This window comes from Aquarana catesbeiana, linkage group LG03 (genome assembly GCF_042186555.1).
Source record: "Aquarana catesbeiana isolate 2022-GZ linkage group LG03, ASM4218655v1, whole genome shotgun sequence".
Lineage (NCBI taxonomy): Eukaryota > Metazoa > Chordata > Amphibia > Anura > Ranidae > Aquarana > Aquarana catesbeiana.
In genome coordinates, this window is record NC_133326.1 from 494,002,540 (window position 1) to 494,014,976 (window position 12,437).

The 12,437-nt window shown below is 42.1% G+C and overlaps 1 protein-coding gene across 3 annotated transcripts in view; it reads right to left on the reverse strand.

Moving 5' to 3' along the window:
* The window catches only part of TBC1D9B (TBC1 domain family member 9B), a 175,465-nt gene that overhangs the window by 62,923 nt on the left and 100,105 nt on the right, over positions 1–12,437 (reverse strand). For all 3 annotated transcript variants that reach the window (XM_073621063.1, XM_073621062.1, XM_073621064.1), the window contains exon 6: positions 9,226–9,433. In XM_073621063.1, the coding sequence (XP_073477164.1) occupies positions 9,226–9,433 (208 nt within the window). The remainder of the gene's footprint in view (positions 1–9,225; positions 9,434–12,437) is intronic.

Here is a 12,437-nt window from a genome sequence, read left to right on the forward strand (position 1 = left end):
AGATCCCCGTGCACCCCTGTATAACTCAGTGCCTTTGCGGCCTTCATCATTAAATTTTCTCCTGCACTTGTACTGTTTGCCATCCTGACCTGTCTGGAGTGAAGGCCATCGGATTTTTCACTATTCTTCCACATGGACGACTAGGCCATGCATTTTACACCAGGACATGCTAACATTTTTTTTTTTTCAACAGTTGAGAGCCTCACCCAATCTCACGTTACCCTCCTACCGATTTGTGGCGAGGCCACGGAACAGTTTTTGACCTCCACGATTTTATTGTTAGGAAGGTCTTCCAGTTTGGGATCCGAAGCTCGCTAAGTTTGGGGTGGCCGAGCAGGGTGGGGGGCAAGGGGTTTTCAGGGACTGTGCTGGTGCTTTTTTTTTATGTTTTTTTATGTTTTATCCCTCTTCCAGCTCATCGCTGCAACTTTTACTCAAGAGACTTTTTTTCTCAGGTTACTGCCTATGGCGGATTGTTATTTCTTCAGTTTTTTATTTTTTTCTTCTAATTTTGGATTGTATTACCCTGCTGGCAGATCCAGGCACTTTTTTTGCTTGTGTGCTTGTATGTGCTTCAGGTGGCGCACCTGTCTGGTCATGTATGTATTGGCTCAAGTGTTTACCTGTGCTTACTCATTATTATATATTCTATTATGGCAAAGCCCCTAAGGATAGTCTCATGGAATACTAGAGGTCTGAACGCACCTCAGAAAAGATCCTTGGTTTTTTCTGTGTTAAAAAAATGTCATCCTCATATTATATGCCTCCAGGAGACTCACCTTACGGGCTCTAAGACAAGGGCCCTAAAATGTCCGTGGCTATCTAATTCATACCATGCTACTTACACTAACTATTCCAGGGGGGTATCTATCCTACTGGCCAAATCTCTCCCAGCTGAGATGATAAAAGTTAAAACAGACCCGGAAGGGAGGTTTATTGTTCTTACTTCACAGAGTTCCACTGTACACTGTGAACATTTATATTCCCCCCCCCCCCTTTTTCAGTAGAGGTACTCTCCAAATTGTCACTCAAACTACTGAATAGACCCCCTGGCCCCCTGCTGCTATATGTGGGAGATTTTAATGCGGTCTTGGATCCAGCAATGGACCATCTGGAAGGGGGAGGTAGGTCCTTTCCCTCATTTGTGGACTGGGTTCAGGTGCACGGCCTAACAGAGGTGTGGCGTTGGAAACATCCAGATGAGTGCCACTTTTCCTGCCATTGGGATTCTTTTCATACCATGTCTAGACTAGACTTGGCGTTTGCTCCAGCGGAGACCCTTCCTGTGGTTTCCGCCGTTTCATATTTGCCCAGAGGAGTTTTAGATCATGCCCCTCTCTCTGTGAACCTCCTCCTCCTCCCAGGTTCGGGACCTGCCCTGTGGCGTCTAAACTCATACTGGTTGGAGGACGAGGTAGTGCAAGGGGAATGTAAGACAGGCATTTATAATTACTGGAAAGATAATCTGGGTAAAGTAGACCCCTCCATAGAATGGGACGCATTCAAGACTACTCTGAGGGGCACCTTTATGTCTATCATGGGGATCTTACGGAAAAATAATCAGATACTTACTAAGGAACTTGAGACTGTTATGGTGTGCGCAGAGTCTGCCTATGCCTCTAACCCTGCCTCTGACACTAGAGAGGCATGGTTACAGAGCCACAGGGAGTATGAACTCCGTCCGCTAGATCTCACACACAAGCGCATGTTGCATGTTGCATGTTTCTCAGAAATCGTTTGAACATGGTAATAAAGCCGGACGTCTCTTGGCATATGTGACCAGACCTGATTATTCCCCCATTTCCATACCACGTATCATTACTGCCCAAGGTACCGTTAGCGATAACCCAGGGATATCTTAGATTCCTCTTTATGTTTTTACAAAAAGCTGTATACCTCTAGAGCGGACTATGATGAATCTCAGTTGACTGACTACTTAGCTGACATATCTCTTCCCTCCTTATCAGATGAGTGACGTGATATGCTGGAGGCACCTATCTCAGCTGAGGAGATTTTTACAGCAATTTCCCAAATGCCTGCGCATAAGACTCCTGGACCTGACGGATTCCCAACTGAGTGGTATGCCAAATCCAAAGATCTCTTGTCCCCGTTTCTTTTGCGGACATATAACAAAGCCCTAGATGTTGGGATCCTCCCCCCAATGATGAGGGAGGCCCTGATAATACTCCTATTAAAACCCCGAAAGGACCCACTTAATTGTGAATCTTACCGTCCAATTTCTCTTATCAATGTGGACGTTAAGATTCTGCCCAAAATATTAGCAAATCGTTTGAATAATGTAGTCGCATCCCTGGTCAATAGCGACCAGGGAGGCTTTATACCCGGCAGGTCTACTAGAATGAACATTCGCAGGTTGTTTCACAATCTGCAATATTCACACGACTGTCCCCCCAACCCGCGCCATAGTGTCCTTGGACACCTGTAAAGCATTTGATAGTGTGGAGTGGCCATACCTTTTCCGAGTGTTACAGAAGTATGGATTTGGCCCCCCGTGTTGTAGCATTGATTAAACTTCTTTATACCTCCCCGGTGGCTCGGGTTCGGGTCAATTCCTCTATCACTGATCCCTTCCCGATCACTAGGGGCACACGACAGTAGTGCCCATTGTCGCCCCTGTTGTTTACCCTGGCTATGGAGCTGCTTGCAATTCGCATTCGCTCCTCCCCCTTAATTAAATGACTTCCGAATGCTAATATAGAGGAGCGCATTTCACTTTATGCGGATGACACATTGGTGTATCTGGCTGATACGACTGAGTCACTATGGGCCTTGTTGGAGGAGGTCACTACCTTTGGGGACTACTCTGGATTCCGGGTTAACTGGGACAAGTCCAGTCTCTTTCCCTTGGATGTGGTGGACCCTCTCCAGATTCACCCGGCTTCCAAACGGTGTCCTCCTTTAGATATCTAGGAGTTTTGATTCAGACCCCCTTATCTTTATATGTTACCAATAATCTAGATCCCTTGTTGGTCCGCCTTCAGGAACAGACTAAACAGTGGATAGATTTACCTTTGGACCTCATGGGAAGGGCCAATATTCTTAAGACGATTTACTTACCAAGATTGCTCTATATCTTTTCTAACTCCCCATGTAAAATACCTAAAGCTATCTTCAAACGCATTGATACGATATGTACTACTTTGCTGTGGAAGGGCGGATCCCCCAAGGTGGCATTCGAAACACTGAGGTTACCAGCTCATTTGGCAGGCCTAGCATTTCCTAATTTTTTTCTATACTATTTGGCATCCCAGCTGGTGCACATACATGATTGGCTGTGCCCAGTTCCGGCTAATGCCTGTACATCCACGGAGGGGGCCATCACATCTTCCCTGGAAACCCTACATAATATAATTTATAGAGGCCGGGTCCCCGACCGCCCCGGTACCTCCATACTCTCCACTTCACTTTCATTATTCAAATTTATTACTAAAAAGATTTCTAAAACACTCTTGGCTGAAGTCCCCTAACAACCCCCCCTGTGGTTTAACCCTAACCTGCAGGAGTTGTGCTCCCTTCCGGATGCCAGCCGTTGGTATTCCAAAGGGGTTAAATATTTATGCCACCTGTACAACGCCCAGGGCTTTAAAACTTTTTCACAGCTATGTTTGGACTTTGACCTACCAAAATGGTATTTATTTTACTACTACCAGCTAAGACATGCTATACATGCCCAATTTGGTTCCTTGGATGATCCCACTGACCTGTCCCCGTTGGAAAAAATGCTTAGGCAGCCAGACCCCACTAAACTTGTATCCACTTACTAGGCAGCCTTAATGTCTGACTTTAACCCTAGGTTTCATAAAGCACAAGTAAAGTGAACATCGATGGATATTTCCATGGTAGATGAGGACTGGTCAGAATTTAGTGATACGTATAAAACTGTTATTGCTTCCCGAGACTGTATCATTCAGGTAAAAATTTTCCATCAGACCCACCTTACTCCAGCTAGACTACATAGAATGGGTCTCTTGCCCTCGGCTATCTGTTTCCGTGGCTGTGGCCAAGAGGCTGACTTCCTACACTGCTTCTGGTCGTGCCCGATAGTTTGGGACTTCTGGGAGGAAGTGGGTGCTTTCATCTCGACAGTGTTGGGCCTCCCCAACATAATTCACCCCAAAAATTGCCTGTTGGGCGTTTTTGGTGACCTACATATACCGCCCCATGCTAAGAGACTGCTCCGCATACTTTATTTTTATGTTAAAAAGTCTATCTTACTGTCCTGGAAGGGTGCACAGACCTCTCTGAAATCCCTCTGGTTAAAACTTATTAATGATTCTATTCCACTGTACAAACTGACTTTTGAAATCCGGAAACGGAATAAAACTTTTCATAAAATAGGGGGTAAATGGTTGGCTAGTCCGTTAACCCTTTCTTAACCCTGATTTTGATGTACTTGATTGACCATTGATGGGCCGCGCCCCAGGAATTTTTTTTGATACCTGGTCCTTTATTACTGTTATGCCATTTCACTATGTCTATATCCCTTATTACTATAATTATCTCAAGCCCTATGCAATGATTTCTGCTTACATCTATATGCTAAAATAGGTGGCATTTCGGCTCCTATTTCTGTATGACCTGATTGCCAGATGCTTTTGTTTTTTTTGTTTTCTTTTCTTCTGTATGTTTTTTTTTTTTGTGTTTGTTGGTTTGTTTTCAATCTAAACCAATAAAAAATATCTTTAAAAAAAAAAAAAGAAAATAATAAAGCGGTGAGCAAGAAAATATGATAGTACCATAGAGAGGGGCGATATTGAGATCATTGTGTCCCATACATATTGATTGTTTGCTATACAAGTTGACATCTACAATATATAGATTTATGTTACTTGGAGGTACTTAAAACAAGTATAATATATTTATTTTTACCTCACCCTATAGGAATTGACATTTAAGGTCATGAAACATACTTTTAGATTACTGAAATAAAGGTTACATTTTATTTCAGTGGCCTTTGGTGCGTTGGGATACGAACCCTCGTCCAGCATGGACTTCTTCATCCTACCCCACTCAAGATTTCGCAGGCCCGTTCACAGCTGATGTTTGGGGATCTCAGACAGAACTGCATTAATTTTTAATAGCACTTAAATGTGGTGCAGTTTTGCCGCAATTATCGCGTGATAAATCATGCTGCAATCATGGCAAACAGCGTCACGCAAAGCTTGTCGCTCACAAAGGAGCAGGAACTTCTTTTGGGGGACAAGTTTCACACAATGTCGTTTGCCATGATTTACTGCATGAGAATAGCAGCAAAACCCCACCGGGTTATAAGGTGCCATTGTAAAATGAATGGCACCCAAACATGCGTTTTTCCATTATTCGCTGCGATTCTGCCTGAGATCGCAAAACACCAGATGTGAACGGGGCCTGAGGAAATTTTACTTTATATTATGTTCACACCGTTTACTGTCTGCCAAGTACAGGCAATTATCACTAATGTCACCTTATATTCTCACAGATAGCACTCCCAGTAAACCGTCAGTCTGCAGACACCGCTATAACTGTGTCATCTATCTCTCAGAAGTTCAAGCTACTAATACTATAATTTGCAATGACCAAAACTAGCACTGATGGTGAATGCTTCACTTTGGTAAACACTGCCATGAGAAAAAAAAATCCTTTTCAATGCTTGATTATTGCAAAACTATTGTAGGAAGCCGAATGCCCACTAAAACAAAATTTCTCAAAAAAAAAAAAAAGAGTATAGAAAAATTTGGATGGGGGAGATGCATACATAAAATGTCTATATTGCTATATTCTAGTCTAACAAATTTTTCATTACTTACAATTCTGCAGACTAAGCACATCTAAGGATATGAATGTAAATAACTTCAGGATATTGCTTCCATGCCAAACAAGAGATGTTTAAAATTCCTTTTTCTGTTGATCTAGTAGTGTTTGGCATTTCACAGTGATTATATGCAGCTCCAATCCTTATTGCTGTCCTTCACCTTTTTAAGTACTGAAAAAGTCTATTTTTTAGGACAGTGGTCTTCAAACGGATACCCGGGGGCCAGATGTGGCCCTTTGCTTGTCTTTAGCCGGCCCTTGGGTCATTATTACTCCCACTGATACAAGACACTATTCTGCCAACTGACAATGAGGGGGCGCCATTTCTCCCACTTCCACCAACAATGGGGCACCATTCCTCCCAACGATGGGGCACTATTCCTCATATTCTTGTATGCATGCAAGGCCATCATTCAACACTAGAAAAAAGCTACAGCTCCCACAGTCTTTCTGGAAAGGCCTGGTCAGTTCCATGATTCCCTATTATAAACCCGCTTAGCTGTCTCGAAAAAAGTTTGATAATGTGTGGCAGGCATGGTTATCATCCCCATCTACTACTGCTGATAGTTTTCAATTTGCTCCGGTTTATGAACAGTCCTGGACCTCTTTTGCAGGGTGCCCCTTGTTTGCTAACCTTGTTTGGACCCTAGGTGTTTGTTGACTATTTACTTAAATGATATTATATCGGGGACCTCTTCATTTTGGTTTAGAACAACTGGTGGTTATGGTTTTCTATCCCTCCCTGTATTTACAAGAGTGGGGGAGACTGCTTTTAGCTCTTTCTAAACTCTTCGTCTTGATCGGGAATGCATTTACTGTATACATTGCTACCAATCCATCACGTGCCAACTGAGCCTTACTGCCAAAAGGGATGGAGGGAGAGGGTGTTTTTTGTTTGTATTAAAGCCTAGTACACACTACTATTTATTTTTCGTTCAACCCAGTGGGCTGAACGGAAAAAAAAAAACTAACAGCTCGGGTGGGAGCCGCTGTACTAACTATGCAATGTTAGTACAGCAATCTCCCCTGCTGTTCTATTGTGTTCTGACAGGGGGACGGTACGACAGAACACTTCGGTCAGCGCTCTCAGACAGTTTCGGTCATGCCCCTTTCCGTGAGACCATGCTGGTTTGTGTGAGACCAGCTGCACTAAACACGGGCCGAATGTCGGACAGTTTCTATTGAACTGGCCAGTGCTACATTTGGCCCATGTGTACTGGGCTTAAGGGGCACTTTTATTTAGTTATTAGATCTGATTGTTCAGTGTAAGGCCCCTTTCACACATGCAGACCGTTCTCTTCATCAGTTCATGTTTTATCAAAGAAAAATCGAATTAAGTTTACAACAGTTTTTCATCAGTTTCTGCATTTGTTTTTTTACATCCACTACCAATGCTAAAATGGACCGTTTGTCCATTTACATCTGTTTTTCGTCCGTCACATTTTTTTTTTAATGGAGCAAAAATAGGGCTTTGAAGTGAACGGTTTCAAGAAAACAGATGTTGATGTAAACGGATGATCAACCTTTTTTCCATAGAGATGCTATGATGCCTGTTTTTTATATGTCAACGGATGGATGAAAAATGGACAAACAGTCCGTATGTGTGAAAGGTAACTGGTCAGGCCATGTGTGGCCGGCAGGGCTGAAACAACTAATCAATTAATCGACAACTAATCGATTATGAAATTAATCGATTACTATTTTCATAATCGATTAATCGGCCAGTAACATAATGGGGTTAAAAAAAACTAAAATGAGCCCTTTATAGTACAAAAAGAGCAAATAATCGCTACTGTAAATATTACTTTCACAGCTCTACAGTAAAAAAGTGAACCCCTTACAGTAGTGATTATCTGCTTTTTTTGTACTATAAAGGGCTCATTTTAGATTTTTTTAACCCCATTATGTTACTAAAAGTCTTAGACCTGGTTCACATCTGTGTGTTTTTTGCAGAAACGCACCACAGTTCATTTAACACGGTTTCCTATGGGACACGTTCACATTTATGCTTTTTTAAGCCGCTGCGTATTTGTATTTTTTCTAATGCAAAATGGTGCTTTTTTGGTTCAATATACTTCAATGGAGAAGCTGCAGTAAATCATGTACTACATTTTTGCAGCAATTTGTGATTTTTAATCTGCCCAACAACAAATTGGCCAAAAGACAGTATGTCTCTTCTAATAGTATATACAGTATATCTCCTCTAATAGCATATATACAGTATATCTCTTCTGTCTGTTATTCTCAGAGTGGATTCGATATTTTTCTCCCTAACCATATAGTTGGTTGTTTATATTTACCACTGCCTAGAGATATTTAAGAATGAATTGACTTTTTTATTAAACTTTACATATTAACTAAATTATACACCACACTTTTTTTTTAAGGTTATTAACAGATTAATCGAAACAATAATCGGCCAACTAATTGATTACGAAAAAAAATTGTTTGGCCCCTTTCACACTGGGGCGTTGTCGGCGGTAAAGCTATTGTAAGCGGCGCTTTACCGTCGGTATTCGGCCGATAGCGGGGTGGTTTTACCCCCTGCTAGCGGCCGAGAAAGCGTTAAAACCACCGCAAAGCGCCTCTGCAGAGGCGCTTTGCCTGCGGTATAGCCGCGCCGTCCCACTGATTTCAATGGGCAGGAGCGGTGAAGGAGCGGTATACACTCCGCTCCTTCACCGCTCCGAAGATGCTGCTAGCAGGACTTTTTTTCCCGTCCTGCTAGTGCACCGCTCCAGTGTGAAAGCCCTCGGGGCTTTCACACTTGAATTAAAGCAGCAGCACTTTCGGGTCGGTTTGCAGGCGCTATTATTAGCGCAATAGCGCCTGCAAACCGCCCCAGTGTGAAAGGACCCTTAGTTGCAGCCCTAGCAGCTGGTATTTCTTGTACTGTTGTGGTATATCTGTGTGTCTTGTTCTTCACCTACTGTATTGACGGTGTATATGTTTGTACAATTTGTATGGGATACAAACCTGTGGCGTACGGCTGACCATAGTAATGAATGATTGTATGTGACTGTACATTGGGTAACCCTTCTACTTGCACACAGGCGCAGAATTTCATTACTATGGTCGGCTTTGAGCAGCAGTCGTAGAAATACAACTGAAATTTAAGATTTGTACACCAAAAAGCACCTGTGTGTATAAGCCCTTAATAAATAGTTGACCTTCACACATAATTTGTTTTATCTGGCAAGGATTTTTTATTCCATTCAATCAGACTTGTGATCTAGGCAGCATAGACAGATTCTCAAACCCCACTGAAGCTTTAGCACAACCCTCACCTGCTGACTGGACAATTGTAAATGGTCTGCCTACTAATAATGTGGCCTGCTATTCTTGGTGACTGTTATTGCCCATATAAGTTAACAGAGGGAGCAAAAGGATCATTGGTCACAATCGTAAACTCACCTCACGAAGTGGTATGATTAGATGGCAAGCTTCCTCCTCCTTGCTGGCAAAACAGATGTAGTTATTAGACACAAACATTTGACCGGGTATGTGCATCTTGGTAAATGGCGTCCACAGAGTGCAGTCTGTGTGTCCATCCAGCCTCTCATCTTTTGGCAGTCGGAAAGTTGATCGGTATTGTTCATTCTTTGCTCTGGCATCTAAATCTCTGGAGAAGAGACACAAGACATTACCTAGATATTCAAGATATAGGAAAAGTAATCGATGCAGAAAAGTGAGCAAAATAAAGTGTGGCTTGAAAAAAATATTTAAATACATCAGGTATATTACAAAAAGCTGTTATTATGTAAAGTGGCACTATTATCCAGAAAATAGTACATTATAATATATCATTATCCATATATGCATGGCTGGTTTAAAAAAAAAACAAAATATACATTTCTGGTAAATTTTTTTTCTCATACAAGTCTAAAAAGGTAATAGTAAATACTGCCTGCTCAGCTCCACACACCAGTTCCACAACACACACAATATCATGTCACAGCTGCTGTAGAGTAATAACCCCATTGTGTTTGTTTATTTCTCTGACATTAGACATTATTTGGGTACAAAAGGAAGACAGCCTAAAGCATGGAGTAGACAAAGGAAACTGATAACTTATAGCCACGTATTTATTAATATCAGTCGCCTAAAGTCCTAGGGCAGCTGAGCTCAGAATAGGGAAAAGAAAAAGCAGCACAAGGAGCCAAACAGTTACTGTATGCTGCAGTGCCATGAATATGCTGATAGGAGGAGACAGCTGAGTAACAGAGGGATGAGCTAATCAATTTGCTGGTTTTCCTTTCACCGTCCAGTTAAAAGCTTGAGGGTGGGGGAGACCTGTAAATGTCATCTGCAGCAAAGGAAACTCAGGTTGGATGACATTCAGTACCATGGAGGACTTGGGTGCTAACTGGAGTTACACACTACTTCCCTTAAGTACATAGAGTGGTTTTGTGTAAGAAAACTGTGATTATGTCATACACATTATGTCCTGATTTGGTTGCTTTCAGTTCTCTTTTAACCAGTTTCACCTAGCTTCCAGCAATGAATGACAAAGGGTGGAAATGAGCAAAAAAAGCAACGCTCACATCCAGTAAATCCAAATTCGAGGTCTACAAATGTCGGTGCACAGGCTCCAAGTGTCCTCTAAATCACTTGTGACAGATACAAAAGAATATGGAGAGCTGGCTCATTAGTCCAGAACACCTGCCATTTTTCTGAAACCCAGTTCCTATGTTTTCGTTCATAGTTGAGTCGCTTAGCCTTGTTTCCATGCCCTATGCACAAAAACATAGGAACTGGTGTGCAGAAAAAATGGCAGCAGATGCTCTGGACTGTCGAAATGTGAAATATTTGTCTGTAGCTGGAGGCAATTTGTTCGCTGAAGGGGTGGAGAGTGTATTGCAGGCAACAGTGAAGCATGGTGGAGGCTCCTTGCAAATTTGGGGCTGCATTTCTGCAAATGAAATTATTTGGTCAGGATCAATGGTGTTCTCAATGCTGAAAAATACAGACAGATACTTCTACATCATGCCATAGCATTAGGGAGGTGTGTGACTGGCCTCAAATGTATTCAACAACAGAGACCCCAAACATACAGCCACATTAAGGACTATCTTCAGTGGAAAGAAGAACAAGTAGTCCTGGAAATGATGGTTTGGCCCCCACAGAGCCCTGATCTCAACTTCATTGAGTCTGTCTGGAATTACACGAAAAGACAGAAGGATTTGAGGCACCTACATCCACAGAAGATCTGTGGTTGGTTCTCCAAGAAATTTGGAACAAACTACCTGCTGAGCACCTTCAAAAACCGTATACAAGTGAACGTAGAATTGAAGAGGTTTTGAAGGCAAAGGTTGGTCACACCAAATATTGATTTGATTTGAATTTCTCTACTGTTCATTTACTTTCCATTTTGTTAACTGATAAAAATAAATGTGACGGGAGCCTTGTGGCACCCAGCTTACCTTAGAGAGCTCGGGAAATCCAATTTCTAGCCCCCTCGGCCCCTCTTATGTGTAAGTTACCCTGTGTCTGTTAGGGGCACAGGTTGACCGAGAACCCCAGTCGGGTCTGCACTAACCAGACTCCCAGTACAACCACACTGGACACAGCATTTCGTTTTATCAGTTATCCTGGGTTCTATATGTGTGGTTTGTGCTGAAAGCATGAAGGGGCTCTTTCACTTAGGACAGTAATATTTATGAACAATCTCCCCCAAGAAATATATGAAGAGAAATAATTCCACCTTTCAGACTGCTAGAATATTGTAGGAGTTTCTCATAGACCATTGCTAGATATTTTGAGGTGGGGTGGGGTGGGGGTTATGATGTGTTTATTGTTAAGTGGCTGTATTCTATTGTTCCTGTCTGCCTTGGGAGCAAACTATTATGGAACATACAGTGCCTTGCAAAATTATTCATCCCCCTTGGTATTTTTCGTGTTTTATTGCCTCACAATCTGGAATTAACATGGATTGTTTCAGGATTTGCATCATTTCATTTACAGAACATACCCACAACTTTGAAGATGTTTTTTTTTTTCTTGTGAAGCAAACAACAAATAGGACAAAAAAACAGAAAAAAGTCAATGTGCATAACTATTCACCCCCTAAAGTCAATGCTTTGTAGAGCCACCTTTTGCGGCTATCACAGCTCCAAGTCACTTTGGATAAGTCTCTATGGGCTTGCCACATCTTACCACTGGGATTTTTGCCCATTCCTCCTTGCAAAACTGCTCCAGCTCCTTCAAGTTGGATGGTTTGCTCTTGTGAAGAGCAATCTTTAAGTCTGACCACAGATTTTCTATTGGATTGAGGTCTGGGCTTTGACTAGGCCATTCCAACACATTTACAGTGGGGATCGAAAGTTTGGGCACCCCAGGTAAAAATGTGTATTAATGTGCATAACGAAGCCAAGGAAAGATGGAAAAATCTCCAAATGGCATCAAATTACAGATTAGACATTCTTATATGTCAAAAAAAGTTAGATTTTATTTCCATCATTTACACTTTCAAAATTACAGAAAGCAAAAAAATGGCCTCTGTAAAAGTTTGGGCACCCTGCAGAGTTAATATCTTGTACTGCCCCCTTTGGCAAGTATAACAGCTTGTAAACACTTTTTGTAGCCAGCCAAGAGTCTTTCAATTCTTGTTTGAGGTATTTTTGCCC